This window comes from Pristiophorus japonicus, chromosome 13, assembly GCF_044704955.1.
Source record: "Pristiophorus japonicus isolate sPriJap1 chromosome 13, sPriJap1.hap1, whole genome shotgun sequence".
Lineage (NCBI taxonomy): Eukaryota > Metazoa > Chordata > Chondrichthyes > Pristiophoridae > Pristiophorus > Pristiophorus japonicus.
Window position 1 is genome coordinate 179047865 of NC_091989.1, and position 17084 is coordinate 179064948.

At 45.3% G+C, this 17084-nt stretch overlaps 1 protein-coding gene across 2 annotated transcripts in view; it reads right to left on the reverse strand.

Moving 5' to 3' along the window:
• Positions 1-16172, reverse strand: part of vat1l (vesicle amine transport 1-like) — a 226629-nt gene extending 210457 nt beyond the window's left edge. The window contains exons 1-2 of one of the 2 annotated variants that reach the window (XM_070897034.1): positions 15869-16172; positions 2038-2167 (exon numbers count right to left, since the gene is read on the reverse strand). In XM_070897034.1, coding sequence (XP_070753135.1) covers positions 2038-2167; positions 15869-16077 — 339 coding nt within the window. In that variant the 5' untranslated portion in view covers positions 16078-16172. The remainder of the gene's footprint in view (positions 1-2037; positions 2168-15868) is intronic. The other variant, XM_070897033.1, reaches the window with a different exon arrangement.
• Positions 16173-17084: the final 912 nt, after the last annotated feature.

Below are 17084 nucleotides of genomic sequence, written 5' to 3' on the forward strand. Positions count from 1 at the left end.
AGGGTGCTGCGGGGGGGGTGAGGGAGGTGGGGGGGTGGGGGATGGGGGGAAGGTGGGGGGGTTGGGGGGAGCTGGGGGGAGGTGGAGGGGGTGATCTGCTTTCAGCTACCTAGGCCCTAAGCTCTGGAATTCCCTCCCCAAACCTCCACCTCTCCACCTCTCTCCGCTCCTTTAAGATGCTGCTTAAAACCAACCAAGCTTTTAGACACCTAGTCCTAATGTCTCCTTCTTTGGCTCGATGTCAATTTGTTTGTTTGATAATGCTCTTGTTAAGGCCCTTGGGATGTACATTAAAGGCGCTGCTTAAATGCAAATTGTTCTTGTTGTTAATTTTCTCCCAAAACACTGAGCTGCTTGTTAGGCGACATTTTTCATGCAAATATTTGGATGACTTCGCCACTATATTGAAGTGTGCAGCTGTGGTTTTGTTAATTAGAAAATGTACTGACAATATTCCTGTACATGTAATGTTTGTCTGAGTGTGGTTAAATTTTTTTTAACTACATCGGTTGATGTTCTGTGTCACTGCCCACGGGGCAGTCAAGGGCAAAGTCTATCTTCAGGTGAAACAGAATAAGGTGGCAAGGGAATCATTGGACCAAGATGGAGGAGGGAGAAGGAGGAGGAGGAGAAGAGAGGTAGTGAAGGAAGGGGCGAGGGAGAGGATTAGAAAGGGGAGGAGGGGAAATGATAGGAAGAGGAGGAGAGGGGATGGAGGGGGTCTCGGAAGATGAGAGCCCAAGAAGAAAAGGTTGCAGGTTAGGGTTAGGGTTAGGGTTATGTGTTCACCGGCATGCGTCAGTCAACAGGCCATGGTCGGGTGATGTCAAGCTTAAGGTTTAAATCTTACAAGAGAAAGTGAAGACTGAGGGAGGTCAGGAATTTCACCGTTTTGAGCACCTTGGAAAGGATGACTTAAGCAAGAAATGGTTTGATGAATTTTGACAAAGTGACTGTAATGTATTTGCTTCATGGGTTCTTTGCTTAAGAATTCATAACAACACATTGCTATTAAGATCTAGTTGGTTTATTAGCAAAGGTTTAACAATCACACTACACATTACCAGTTCATTCACCGGGCTCACAACCATCTGCTACATCGTGGATCCCCTGAACCCAACTGGCTGGGGTTTTATTGAGTCTTGTGAACATCATGTGACAGGCTAAGCCGCTCCCAGCTCAACAGCTCTACAATTATTTTAAGTAGAACATAAAATCAAGTGCCCCTTTTGGCAAGGGCACTAGAACCCACAAATTTCCAAATAAACTTTAACGGAAACTTAAATCAAATTAAAATTTGGTTGCCGGGGGTGATGATGTACTCCAGTCCCTGTGGTGCCCACCTCTCGCGGAAGGCCGCGAGCGTACCAGTGGACACTGTATGCTCCATCTCCAGGGACACCCTGGCGCGAGCATCGTCGCGGAAGACAGGCAGGCAGTCGGGCTGTACGACCCCCTCGACCGCCCTAAACAGCTCTACAACTCTTTTGAGTAAACAAAACATTAGATCAAGTGTCCCCCGATCTGGGAGACACCACAAACATTTCGCAAGGCCCTTTTTTTTTTGGTGATTTTTGTGGGTTTTTTGGGGGGTTTTTTGGGCACTAAAATCATAGTTTTTTTTTCCAAGTGCCCCCTATAATAGGGGCGGGGGACACTAAAACCCGGCAATTAAAACAAATTAAACTTTAAAATATAAAATCAAATTAAAATTTGGTTGCCGGGGGTAACGATGCACTCCAGTCCCTCCGGCACCCATCTCTCGCGGTAGGCCGCGAGCGTACCGGTGGACACCGCGTGCTCCATCTCCAGGGACACCCTGGCCCGGATGTAGGCGCGGAAGAGAGGCAGGCAGTCGGGCTGAACGACCCCCTCGACCGCCCTAAACAGCTCTACAAACCTGTGAGCATACTCACAGGTGCATACATTACAGTGAGGATACAAAGCGAGAGGAAGAGCACATGGGAATTCAGAAGAGAGGAAAGCACAGAGGACCAACGATAGCAATATTGATAAAGGAGAGAGGACAATACCTACCTCAAAGCCTTTTGCATTATCTCCCAGACCTTCCACAATCCCAGAGCACTCAAAGCCAGGAACCAGTGGTGTCTTGGGTGGGTTGTCTATATTGCCTTGTCGAACCATCAAATCTATGAAATTCAAGCCACTGGGAAAAAAAATTGTCAAGTCAGAATTCCAGCAACTGACCAAATATGAATTTCCTGTCGCCTATATTTATAAACAACTTGGATGAATTAACAGAGAGCCGTATATCTAAATTTGCTGATGGCACTAAGTTAGATGGCACAGTAAATAGTGTGGATGGGAGCACAGCAACAGTGCTAGATTAAGTGAGTGGGGAAAACTATGGCAGATGGAGTTCAACATGCAAAAGTGTGAGGTCCCATGAAAGATAGATCAAAGTTTTTTCTAAATTTTGAGAAGCTAGAAACTGTGGATGAGCAGAGAGATTTGGAACATAAGGAACATAAGAATTAGGAGCAGGAGTAGGCCATTCGGCCCCTCGAGTCTGCTCCACCGTTCAATAAAATCATGGCTGATCTTCTACCTCAACTTCACATTCCTGCACTATCCCCATATCCCTTGATTCCCTTAAGATCCAAAAATCTATCGATCTCTGTCTTGAATATACTCAAAGACTGAGCCTCAACAGCCCGCTGGGGTAGAGAATTCCAAAGATTCACCACCCTCTGAGTGAAGTTTCTCCTCGTCTCAATCCTAATAGGCCAACCCCATATTTAGAGGTGCAAATCACTAAAAGCTAATGGACAAAATGGAATGTTTTACAAGCCTATCTGGAGCACTGCATTGAGTTCTGGCACCGCACCTCAGGAGCAATGTTCCCTCGAAGCTGGGTGGCCACGTGGATAGGCAGTGTCTCTGAGATCCCGGGCAGGCCACTCACCGGCTTTTGCATTGTATAAACCGCGCATGCGCAAAATTCGAATGGGCCGCGCAACAATTTAAAGGGACCGCACACGAAAAAATTTTTTTCCAGAGGATCATTCGTCAGGAGGATATATTGGCCTTAGAGAGGGCAGCACGATTCACCAGAATGATGCCGGGGCTAAAAAGGTTAAAGTTATGAGTCTAGGCTTGTGTTCCTTTGAATATCGAAGGTTAAGGGGCGATCTAATTGAGGTGTTTAAGATGATAAAAGGAGTTGAAGAGTAGATAGAGAAAAATGATTATCTCAGGTGTCCAGAACAACAGGGCACAACCTTAAAATTAGGGCTGGGCCGTTCAGGGGTAATGTCAGCAAGCACTTCTTCACACAAAGGGTAGTGTAAATCAGGAACTCCCTCCCCCAAAAAGCTGGGGGGGGGTGTCAAGTGAAAATTTCAAAACTGAGATTTATTGATTTTTGTTGGGTGACGGTATTACAGGAAACGGAACCAAGGCGGGTTGATGGAATTAAGATATAGATCAGCCATGATCTAATTAAATGGCGGAACAGACTCGAGGGGCCTCCTCCTGTTGCTGTGTTCTTATGTATGTGTTGCATTGTCTGCCTCCACTTTGGGAACATAGGACTGGCTGGATGTAAAAAGACCAAGGTCCATCTAGTTCGCGTTCTACCATCATGGTAGTCGCACGATACATCGATAATGGAGTTATCGATAATCCTCGCAATCATTCGCTATCGGTTCGTCTGCAGCAGACCCAGACATGAGGTGAGGAAAGCCCCAGTGGTGGAGAGCTTTGGAAACCATAGGTCCAAAGTCACCCTTTTCCTCCCAAGTCTGCTACACTTACCACATATCATGTCACAAACTTACTCATAAAATATATCCCCAAATGTTACTTTGAAACAAATCCATGGACAAATTCCTGGCAGAATTACGACTGGAGCACAAATTGTCTCTCATATACTCTGCACGGGGCGACCGGACATTTATTGTGGTTTAAAGACTAAATTGGGCTGGATTTTCGGCTTTGATGATTTCGGGGCGGTAACGGCGGCGGGACGGTAAAATTTGCGTCCGTGACAGTTTGCACCTCAGTCATCAAAATTGTGCAGCTGGGCCCCCGAGTGTGGAGCGCAGCGCTAAGGCAGGTGTTCTACACCTCTCTCAGGGCGTTAGCATGGGAAAATCCCAAGCTAAAGAGCCGGGCCGGGAGAAAAAAAAAACCCTGAAAAAAAACCCACAAAAACATTCCCAATACATCGCCTACGCCACCACAACATAAATCGTAAAAAATTAAAAGAAAAAAAACAATCAAACTTACCTTAGGATGGTATTACTTACTCGTCTGCAGTCGGTATAGTTTGGACCGCCCTTATTTACAGGCAGTCAGTGTGGGGCGCACTGCTGGGCAGGCGGGTCGGGCAAGAGCCAACAGGTGCGCCGGTGTCTGAACCAGAGGCGTTGCACACCGACGCAGCTCTTCCAGGTGGTGTTGCTCCGCGCCGCCACAAAACCGGCCCCCAAAAACGTCCACGGGGCGCTAGAGGCTTAACCGCCTGCCCAGAAGAACCCACTGCCGCCATTGCCGCCCCTCTGGTGAGAAAAACAGAATGCAAAAGACCAGAAAACCCGCCCCATTGTTTTGATCATTTTAAATGAGAGTGCTTTTTAAATATTGATATATCTATAAGACATTACAAGTGCTACATTTGCACTCGCTTTCTGTCAAATATTCCCAACCAAATTTGGCCATGTGCAATTTGTCATGTTGGAATTACTTCGGTTCCCCACCGATGCTGCAGCATCACCACTGGCAGGAGACTGTAATTACACTGTGACAAGTTTGCAAAGACACTTTCCATTATCAATGTGGGCCTAGAATTCATAAAGGAATACCAAAATGAGGACAGAATGTGCGACTTTAAAAGTGGGCAGAATTATGTCTGCTTCTCCTGATCCCCCAGCCTCTAACCCCACTCCCAGTGAGCCCCCTTCCCTATCCCAAGAACACTGCATCAAACGATCCCCTGTCTGAGGTACATTGACTCAACATTGGCCAGGGATTGAAGCTGGGCATTTCTTGCGGTGTATCTATACCATGCGATGCATGCATACCATGCAATGCATTGGTCCATTAAGCGAGCAAGACAAAAGATATCCTAGTGTATATTCAAACAGGAGGCCGGCTTATCAGAAAATCTCAAACACACAGCCTGTAATTTTCCACTAAGCTACCCGCTGCTTGGAAGACCCGAATGGTGACAGGGGAGTTCCTTGAAATATTTTGCCCGATATATAGTGTGGGGCAGATTTTCCTGTTTCTGTGCCTGGTTCTCTTGGCTCACCTGTGTAACATAGAAAACATAGAAACATAGAAAATAGGTGCAGGAGTAGGCCATTTGGCCCTTGCAGCCTGCACCACAATTCAATATGATCATGGCTGATCATGCAACTTCATTCCTGCTTTCTCTCCATACCCCTTGGTCCCTTTAGCCGTAAAGGCCACATCTAACTCCCTTTTGAATATATCTAACGAACTGGCCTCAACAACTTGTTGTGGTAGAGAATTCCACAGGTTCACAATTCTCTGAGTGAAGAAGTTTCTCCTCATCTCGGTCCTAAATGGCTTACCCCTTATCCTTAGACTATGACCCCTGGTTCTGGACTTCCCCGACATCGGAAATATTCTTCCTGCATCTAACCTGTCCAATCCCGTCAGAATTTTATATGTTTCTATGAGATCCCCTCTCATTCTTCTAAATTCCACTGAATATAAGCCTAGTCGATCCAGTCTTTCTTCATATGTCAGTCCTGCCATCCCGGAAATCAGTCTGGTGAACCTTCGCTGCACTCCTTCAATAGCAAGAATGTTTTCCTCAGATTAGGAGACCAAAACTGTACACAATATTCAAGGTGTGGCCTCACCAAGGCCCTGTACAACTGCAGTAAGACCTCCCTGCTCCTATACTTAAATCCTCTCGCTATGAAGGCCAACATGCCATTTGCCTTCTTCACCGCCTGCTGTATCTGCATGCCAACTTTCAATGACTGATGTACCATAACACCCAGGTCTCATTGCACCTCCCCTTTTCCTAATCTGTCACCATTCAGATAATATTCTGCCTTCCTGTTTTTGTCACCAAAGTGGATAACCTCACATTTATTTATAATAGTGCATCTGCCATGCATTTGCCCACTCACCTAACCTGTCCAAATCACCCTGCAGCCTCTTAGCATCCTCCTCACAGCTCACACTGCCACCCAGCTTAGAGTCATTTGCAAACTTGGAGATATTACATTCAATTCCTTTGTCTAAATCATTAATGTATATTGTAAATAGCTGGGGTCCCAGCACTGTACCACAGATAGGGAGAAATCAGAAGCGTTCCCTTGAAGATACGCAATCTCACCCATCTGATTCTCCTCCATTTTCTGTACCCAAAGCGAAACCATAGGAACATAAGAAATAGGAGCAGGAGTAGGCCATTTGGCCCCTCAAGCCTGCTCCACCATTCAATAAGATCGTGGTTGATCTGATCTTGGCCCCATCTCCACTTCTCTGCCCGCTCTCCATAACCCTTCACTCCCATATCGTTCAAAAATCTGTCTCCCTCCACCTTAAATATATTCAATGATGCAAACTCCACAGCTCTCTTAAGCAGAGAATTCCATTGATTCAAGAGAAGAAATTTCTCCTCATCCTAGTTCTAAATGGGTGACCCCGTATTCTTAAATTATTCCCCCTAATTCTAGATTCCCCCACGCGTGGAAACATCCTCTCTGCGTCTAGCTTGTTGAGCCCCCTCAGTATCTTATATGTTTCAATAAGATCACCTCTCATTCTTCTAAACTCCAATGAGTATAGGCCCAACCTGCTCAACCTTTCTTCATATGACAACTCCTTCATCTCAGGAATCAACCTAGTGAACCTTCTCTGAACGGCTTCCAATGCAAGTATACCCTTTCTTAAATAAGGAGACCAAAACTGTACGCAATACTCTAGGAAACCAATACGCCCAGGCACAGGAACAAGAAAATGTAAGTGAAGTTGGGAGAAGTCATTTTGGCTAATGTAAGCCATTGTTTTGCGATTGGCACAAGAGTAGAAATTAGCTCCAGCCAATGGTTAATGGACTCAAAGCAAATTCCTCTCACTTTTAACAGTACTGCCAACCCCCTCCTTTATAATAACAAAATCAGGTGCATTTGGTACAAGTACATTAAACATTTATAAGATAATATCACTGCTAGTAATTTCTCCCGACAGTTTCAGACATACTCCTTCAATTAGACCCCCTGTTATGTAATTCGGTTGGAGATAGCCATTGTCCTCTGTGTGCTTGCATTGTTGTCCAAATATACTACCTCGTAAATAATAATGCTTGTTAACAGTGTTGAAGGAAATAAAATGCAAGTTGATGTGTGTTTGCTCATAGCTGTTTGATGTTGCTGGTGCAGACAGCCTGTTTTTTTAATGCAGACAAGGACTCGGTTTCATCTTCAGTAGTAATGATGCAATTAAGATTCACTTCCTGCTGCAGCAGTCGATTCCCTGCACTGCTTTGCTCGACTGTCCATTTTCACTGCAGGAGGTACTCACTGTTAGAAATTCCTCGACATGTTTTACACAAGCCGTGAGTTAAACAAGCCACTTGCTTGATGTTTTTCGAGAAGTCCTTTCCTAGCCTAGTGTCGCAAGCTCCAGCAACGCAAGCAAGTCCTTTAAGACAGGGAATGTCCCGAGGCAGAGGAGAAATAGACGGCAAGTATTAGTAGGAGAAGATTCGGGGCGGTGGCACCCAATGGTCAAAGAGGTAGGTCTTGAGGTTGCTTTTGAAGGTGGAGAGAGATGTAAAGGGATTCAATAGAGTAGACAGATTTTTGAGCGATAAGGGAATAAAGGGTTATTGGAAGCGGGCAGGGAAGTAGAGCTGAGTCCATGATCAGATCAGCCTCATCATCATCATAGGCAGTCCTTCGGAATCGAGGAAGACTTGCTTCCACTCTTAACATGAGTTCTTAGGTGGCTGTACAGTCCAATACAGGTCAGCTATGATCTAATGGCGGAGCAGGCTCGAGGGGCCAGGTGGCCTATTCCTGCTCCTATTTCTTATGTTCTTATGTGTACTAAGAAACTATTTCCTCTGGTGGGGGAATCCAGCACATTGGGGCATAACCTTAAAATTAGAGCCAGGACATTTTAGAAATGAAATGTTGTGGCAACACCATAGCGTCTCCATTAAACTGCTGACGAATATGGCGGGAGTGGTTTGCCAGCATTGCACCTGGGCGGTGAGGCATTTTACACCCCATTAGCGCTGGGAGGCGCAAATGTACCGAATTTTTAGCCCCAAGATTCTGAGCTCAGACAGAGTGATGCCCCATTCATACCATGGATCTGCTTTCACTGGGATTAGGTTCCACAAATAAACTGGATCATCATGTTCTACATTCACTCCTTTGAGACTGCCGGGTAGACTTGAAAACTGGTGATGACACCAGAACAATTACGCATCAACATGGGCTGAGTGATGGGCTTTCCCGCCAGAAGAAAAAATGATAGACCCAATGCCAAGTCTCACGTCCGGTGATGTCCATTTACCTCTTGCTGGTGCTTTGCCCGGGAGGCAAGACAATAAACCACCTTGTGTGGTAACACGGCAGTGTCCTGAGAACAGAATGGGTTCAGAATCAAACGGTGCAAAGTGAAATGAATTCCGAGGGTCACTGATGAACAGTTGGCAGTGGGTTTGCACAAACCAGCCCAGAATTCAGCAACAATTGGGCACCGTCATCCATCCAGCAATAAGGATGAGGTTGGTGCCTGCTGTTGGGATGGTTTAAAAGGACTCGAAGCCACGTGTTCTGCACCATTTTTTCCCTTTGGTTAACTGGCCAGTGCAGAAACCCATCGTCATAAGAACATAAAAATTCGGAGCAGGAGTAGACTATTTGACCCCTCGAGCCTGCTCTGCCATTCAATAAGATCATGGCTAATCTTCTACCTCAACTCCACTTTCCTGCACTGTCCCCATATCCATTGATTTCCTTAATATTCAAAAATATTTCATGAATATACTTAAAGACTGAGCCTCCACAGCCCTCTGGGGTAGAGAATTCCAAAGATTCATCACCCACTGAGTGAAGAAGTTTCTCCTCATCTCATCTTAAATGGCCCACATCCAGGAGTACTGTAGAGTGCCTGACTCAGACATCAGATTACCCAATCTGCCACAGATTATCAGCCTGGTTCCTATTTCCCATTGACAAATTATGTCATCTTGGACCCAACTCAGCCCCAAAGTGACTCCACCTACACTATGCTTCGAATGAAAATCTGTTACTCTCACTAGACATGGAGAAGGAAATAGTTAAGTCTCCTGCACCATCAATCCTCATGTCAGTGAGCACAGAATTCAATCGACAGACCATCCTGGCACATATTTAAAAATGTGTTCATTGAACATGAGCGTCGCTGGCATGTCCTAGTTTTCGTGGTTGACCTCCCTTTTTGAAAACTTTAAAGCTAACCTTTTTGTTTCCAAGTTACAATTGGCAAAACTGGCATTGATGGGCATCACTTCTGAAGGCTCAGCAAGTTGCAATACTTTCCGCAGACCCTATAAAACTTGCTTCCATTACTAAAATTGTGTCAGGTGATGGTATCTTTCACAGGCGTAACAAATAACATGTCCAAGGGGTTAAGGGTTAACAGTTAAAGGAATCTAATCTGTGAAGAGGTGGATTGAATCACCAACGGTAATTGCATCTTGATTCTCAACACATGCATTTTTGAATGAATCAATCCTGCTTTGCTCTGGTTGGCAGGGGTAGAAATCATTAAAATAGAGCTAACATCTGGAGCCAAACTACTTACTAATGTATGAACTGAATTGTAGACTGCTGGAAACGCACAGCAGGCCCAGTCACAGCTGATAAAAAGAAAGGTTAACCTTTTAGGTGAGGGCCACTTGTCAGAATTAGAATTCAGCAGAATACAAAGGGTCTGTCAGAGTCTATAAGGGAACTTGAAACTTCTACATCGCCTTTAATGTAACACAATGTTCTGAAGTGGTTCCCTGAGGGGGGAAATAAATTAAGAGTACACCAAGTTGTGGTGGGAGAATGGTTAGGGAGAGATGACTGCAGGCAATGTCAATACAATAGGTTTTGAGGAGGCTTCTGAAGGGGAGGGGTTTAGGAAGGTTCTTCCTGAATGTGGGGCCTAAATGGTTAAAGCTCTTCCACCAATGGTCCACCAATGGTCAGGTGGAAGGAGAGGTAGCAAAGCAGGCAGGGGTTATTAAGAGTTGAAGGGGCCATGCTAGAGCTGGATGGCACCAACATGTCCGAGGTCCTCAGAGAGAAAGGAGAGGTTCAAGTGAGAGCTGTGGTCGGAGAGGATAAGAGGGTCAAGGTCGGGCTATTCGAAGGAAGGGGAGGAGGGTGTGTGTTGAAAACAGGCTGGCGGTAACAGAGCCAGAGGAGAGGGTGTCAGCAAGCATTGGGTCTAGGAGGGGTCACTGCGTGGTGACGATTTGGGTTGGTAGATGATCAAATGGGCAAAAGGTGGTTCTGATGAACTTGATGAGGTTAGTAGAAAGTTGAAACTCTTCCCCAAAAACTCAATTTAAACTGAGATTGATAGATTTTTGTTCGGTAAGGGTATTTCGGGATATGGAATTGAGTTAAGATACTGATCTAACTGAATGGCGGGACAGACTTGAGGGGATGAATGGCCTACTGCTGTTCCTATGATGATCTGGGGGAAGATAGCGGAAAATCTGCACAAAGCTATGAAATTGGGGCTTAATTGTGGGAAGAGCTGGGGGAGGCTTGGGTAGGAAAGAATACTGGGGAATAAAGCCTGAGGCTGCTGAGAAGATGGTCTTGAACTCTTGAGTGGAATCATTTTATCTCCCGTGATGTATTTGTTTATCTACCCCTTCCTGCTTTTAGGTGAGTCCCTCCCCTCAGTGTCACGCACAATTTTCTGTGTGTAAAGTCAAGTAAGTGACATGCTCCCAGCCCAGAGCTCTGTTAATACTGGACGAAGGGCCCAGTGAACTTTCCCTCTAGTTCTCCCTCGCTCCCTATAATACAATGCCCAGGATCTGTATGGTAGAGATTGGCACTGGAACTGGTAGGATGGAACCCCCTGTTCTATCATTCCATGGCATCAGAGCTTCAGTGTATTGTGGCATTAGAACTTCAGCATTTTGTCCCTTCCCTTAAGAAGATAAGAGGAACAGGAGTAGACCATACGGCCCCTTGAGATCATGATCTTATCTTCAATAAGATCATGGCTGATCATCGACCATAACTCCACTTTCCCATCCAATCTCCTTACCCCTTGATTCCCCTAGAGTCCAAATCTCTCTATCTCAGCCCTGAATATTCTCAATGACTCAGCATCCACAGGCCTCTGGGGCAGCAAACTCCAAAGATTCACAACCGTCTGAGTGAAGAAATTCCTCCTTGTCTTAAATGGCCAACCCCTTATCCTGAGACTGTGTCCCCTAATTCTAGACACTCCAGCCCGGGGGAAACAACCTCCCAGCATCTACCCTCTCAATCCCCTTCAGAATCTTGGATGTTTCAATGGGGTCACCTCTCATTCTTCTAAACGCCAGAGAGCACACGTCCATTCTACACAATCTCTCATCATAGGACAGCCCTCTCAACCCAGGAATCAATCTGGTGAACCTTTGTTGCACCGCCTCCAAGGCAAGTATATGCTTCCTTGAATAAGGAGACCAAAACTGTGCGCAGTACTCCAGGTATGGAGTTCATTTTTCTTTCATTTTATACAGTGCTCCGCTATGTTTGTGCAACTACCCAGCTTAAAGATGGGTACAAGGGGGAAGAGGAAATCTGGAACTCCCTCCCCATAAAAGCTGGTGTGGCTGGGGGTCAATTTAAAATGTCAATGTTGAGATTGATAGATTTTTGTCAGGTAAGGGTATTCAAGGATGTGGAACCAAGGTGGGGAAATGGAGCTGAGGTAAAGATCGGCTGTGATCTAATTGAATGGTGGAACAGGCTCAAGGAGCTAAATGGCTTCCTCCCAATCTTAATGTTCCTTTCACAATGCACTGGGGTTCAGGGAGATAATTTCACCTTGTAGTGGGCGATATCTTAAAATTAGAGCCAGGTCATTCAGGAGTGAAATTAGGAAGCATTTCTTCACATAAAAGGTAGTGGAAATCTGGAACTCTGTCCCCCCGCCCCCCCATCCTCCCCCCCCAAAAGATTGTGGATGCTGGGGGTCAATTGATGCTTTCAAGACTGAGATAGATAGATTTTCGTTAAAAAAATATATGGATTTATATAGCGCCTTTCACGACCAGTGGGCATCTCAAAGCACTTTACAGCCAAAGAAGTACTTTTGGAGTGTGGTCACTGTTGTAATGTGGGAAACGCGGCAGACAATTTGCGCACAGCAAGCTCCCACAAACAGCAATGTGATAATGTCCAGATAATCTGTTTTATTTGTTATGTTGATTGAGGAATAAATATTGGCCAGGGCACCAGAGATAACTCGCCTGCCCTTCTTGGAAATAGTGCCATGGGATCTTCTACGTCGACCTGAGAGAGCAGATGGGGTCTCGGTTTAATGTCTCATCCGAAAGACGGCACCTCCGACAGTGCAGCGCTCCCTCAGCACTGCACTGGGAGTGTCAGCCTAGATTTATGTGCTCAAGTCTCTGGAGTGGGATTTGAACCCACAACTTTCTGACTCAGAGGCGAGAGTGTTAGGTAAGGGTATCAAGGCATATGAAGCAAAGGTGGGTAAATGGAGTTAAAGCACAGATCAGCCATGATCTAACTGTATGGCAAAATGGGCTCGAGGGGCTGAATGGCCTCCTCCTGGTCCTACATTCCTCCCTGAGATGCTATTGCTCTGTATCCCCCACCCTACTGCTGCCAGTCCCAACTGCAAGAAACACAGTCACAAATGGAACAGACTTATTGCTGCACCTGTCACTAGAGGTTTGGTAAAACCTTACATCAATGCAGAAACCAACAAAATAGAGTCCATTATTTGTTACTTTTAAACGACCATTTGTCAAACTGAGTGCAACGCTATTTAAAATGTAATAGTATTACCCCTTCCAAGACAAAATACGGTACTTAGAATGGTGTGGTTTGTAATTATACAATTGTCCATCGCCTCAGCTTCAGTAATGCTGTTCCCCATCTTCTGCTCTCGGGCTTATCATTATAGGACGGATTTAAAAACAATGGGCTAGGCACATCAATAGAATGTGTTACCAGGTTACAGTTATAAAGAGAGATGAGAAATTCCTTTTTTATGTAAATCGGAGTTGAGAGGTTAAGGGATGTAACCTGATAGAGATCTTCAAAAACATGAAGGGGTTATGATAGGGTAGATAGCAATAGATGGATTCCACCCATCTGGAAAATGGTACAGATTTAAAATAATCATAAGAATTAAAGGGGAGGTTGGAAAAAAACTTCTTTACACAGAGGGTGGTTAAAATGTGCAATTCTCTGCCACAAGCTGTTACTGAAGGAGCACCCATGAATTATTTTTAAAAGGAATGAGACGGTTGCTTGCAGGAGTGTAATATTAAAGGTCATGGGCAGCGAGCAGGAGAGTTGGATTAGACTAGGTGGCTCATGGAGAGAAGAACATTGGACAGACGTGACGGGCCAAATATGCTAGAACATTCCATGATTCTATTCTAATCCTTTCCGAACTCCCAAAGCAAAATGCCAGTGTTATCAGATATACTTTAAATGAGTTGCTTAATGCTGCTGAAACTCTCATCCGTGCCTTTGTTACCTCTAGACTTGACTATTCCAACGGTCTCCTGGCTGGCTTCCCATCTTTCACCCTACATAAACTTCAGCTCATCCAAAACTCTGCTGCCCATGTCCTAACTTGCACCAAGTCCCGTTCACCCATCACCCCCTGTGCCCGCTGACCTATATTGGCTCCCCCCCAGTCTGGCAATGCCTCAACTTAAAAATTCTCATCCTGGTTTTCAAATGACCTTGCCCCTCCTTATCTCTGTAACCTTGTCCAGCCCTACAACCATCCAAGATCTCTGTGCTCCTCCAATTCTGGCCTCTTGACAACGACCGATTTTAATTACTGCACTCATTGGTGGCCATGCCTTCAGATGCCTAGACCCTAAGCCCTGGAATTCTACCCAACCCCCACCCAACCTCTCCCCCTCTTTACCTAGCTCTCCTCTTTTAAGACCCTCCTTAAAACTTACCTCTTTGAGCAAGTTTTTGGACACCGGTCCGGATACATCTTTATGTGGCTCGGAGTTTTTCTCTCTCCACGGATGCAGCCTGGCCTGTATGAGCGTTGCCTGCATTTTCCGTTATTATTTCAGACTTCCAGCATCTGCAATCTTTTGCTTTTGTCCAAAAGTTGTGTCCGGTGTATTTAATGAATCAGTTGATTAAAGCAGCTTAAGATGCAGTTTTAGTGAACTGTGATCTCGATGACTGGTTGGGAGAGCTGTGTCTGGCATCTATCCCATTCTATGTTCCCAGCAACTGAGAATCACTCACACACACATACACAGATGATCAAGGGACTTCTGGGTCTTGCAAACTAACCCACGCCCATCTCTCTCCTTTTCACCTCAGTACCACGCCTTGTTTTTTACACGTATAGTAGTTACACTAGTCACTGACCCGTCACTGCAACGCTCTGTAATATGGAATATAGCTTGCATTTCTCCTAACAGGCACATTCATGCGGATTTATCCCCCTCCCTTGTTACACTACTGGTTCTGAAACGATTTCAACAGGTTACCGTAAGCTTAAACGAACTAATGCAGGCGCATTTCGATCAGATTAACTTGCAACTTTGCAAAAGAAATCAAACCTTGCAATGCCTTGAAACGAATATTATGAACACAAATTAGCACTGTAAAGCCTCCAACTGTATTTACACAGCCTGACTGATGCCTTTCCTTCTCTCCACCCCCCCATATAAATATGTCCCTCCTGACCAGTGCTGAATGTATCGATCGTGCACCGACTGATCCGGGGCAGGAGGATGCTGATGTTTCTCGCACAGGGTTTGATCCGGGAGCAGCGGATCGATCGGGATCAGAATAGGTCACTCCATTAGTTACCAAAAGCGGAGTACAAAATGTGAGAGACACCCTTCAAATAAATAAAAAAACAGCGGCAAATGCGATGATTGAAGCTAAAGGGTATTTTATATTAACAAGGGGCAAACCCTACCCAAATGTTTATATGTGAATAAAATGTCTTCGATAGGATATTATATCAATCTACTAAAAGTATATTTGCTCTGCAAAATGTTTTATGTTAATATATAGACGTTTTATTCTTATATAAGCAGTAACTATACATATTTATGATATACATCTTATGTAATATTTCATTACTACACGTTTATGGGTAAATATATAAATTGCATTGTTACATATAACAGTTAGACAATTGTATAATATGTTATAAGCACACACAGTATATCATTATCAAATGTGTAAGACGCTGGATGCTATAAGCACACGCAGTATATAGATGACGAATCACTAGGATACTGGTTGCTATAAGCACACGCCGTATACAGATGGTGAATGTATAGGATGCTAGATATCTATAAGCACACGCAGTATATATAGACTGTAAATGTATATGGTGCTGGATTCTATAAGCACACGCACAGTATATAGGCGGTGAATCTATGGGATGCTGGGTGCTATAAGCACAATGTATAGGTGGTGAATGTATAGGATGCTGGATGATATAGGCACACACAGTATATATGTGGTGAATCAATAGGATGCTATATGTCTTTAAGCATGCACACACAGTATATAGATGGTGAATGTATAGAATGCTGGATGCTATAAGTACACACAGTATGTGGATGAAGTGCAGTTATTACAGATGAGCGTGAATGCTGCTACTTAACCAGGCCTTGACTCGGATTTTCACCTCTCCCTCCAGAGGTTCGGGCATGGCTTTCTTCGCCACTCTCAGCTTGTTTAAACCCCCGAAGGCGGAGAGGAGGACGGCGCGGATCTCCTTGGTGTCCCCCAGCGCACCGCCGCGCTCCTTGGGCGCGTCCTTCTCGATCATATGCTCCGTCTCCTCGCACTTGTCCACCCCTTCGTTAGCCATGGGCAAAGAAAGCGGCGGCTGCAGGCTGCAGGCTGCCTGGATCAGCAGGGGTGGCTGGCAATGCTGCACTGTCTCCTGCGCACAGTGCGAGTCCGGCGCTGACTTGAGCTGCGAATGAACCCAAGCGGCAGCGCTGGCGCAGACAGCCAGACTGGTCGTATTGCAGCGACTATAAGTCGCGGCGGCCAGGGTTTTTTTTTCTTCCCACCCCCCCTCCAATGTTGCAAACATATATTCAGCCAGCGCAGGTCCGCAGCCAGGGAAACATGTTTAGCACCTTCCAACTTGTTGTTTTATTCTTTCATGGGATGTCGGCCAGCATTTATTGCCCATAAAAAAAGAAAGACTGCATATATATAGCGAATTTAATGACCATCCGACTCTCAAAGGCAATGAACTACTTTTGGAGTGTAGTCACTGTTGTAATGTAGGAAACACAGCATCCAACTTGCGCACAGCAAGTTCCCACAAACAGCAATGTGATAATGACCAGATAATCTGTTTTTGTTATGTTGGTTGAGGGATAAACATTGGCCAGGACACCGGGGATATCTCTCCTGCTCATCTTTGAAATAGTGCCATGGGATCTTTTATGTCCAACTGAGAGGGCAGACAGCGCCTCAGTTTAACGTCTCATCTGAAAGACGGCACCTCTGACAGTGCAGCACTCCCTCAAGCTTTATGTCTCTGGAGTGGGGCTTGAACCCACAACCTTCTGACGTAGAGGTGAGAGCACTACCCACTGAGCCACAGCTGCCCTTGAGAAAGTGGTGGTGAGCCACTTTCTTGGACCGCTGCCGTCCTTATGGTGGAGTTGCTCGCACAGCACTGTTAGGGAGGGAGTTCCAGGATTTTGACCCAGGCACAATGACAGAATAGCCTATATATCCCCAAGTCAGGGTGGTGTGTGACTTGGAGGGGGAAGTGGAGGTGATGGAGCTTGCTTAAAAACAGTAATTTAAAAAATGTTAACTAATTCTGGGAATCTGCACTGAAAATCGAAACTG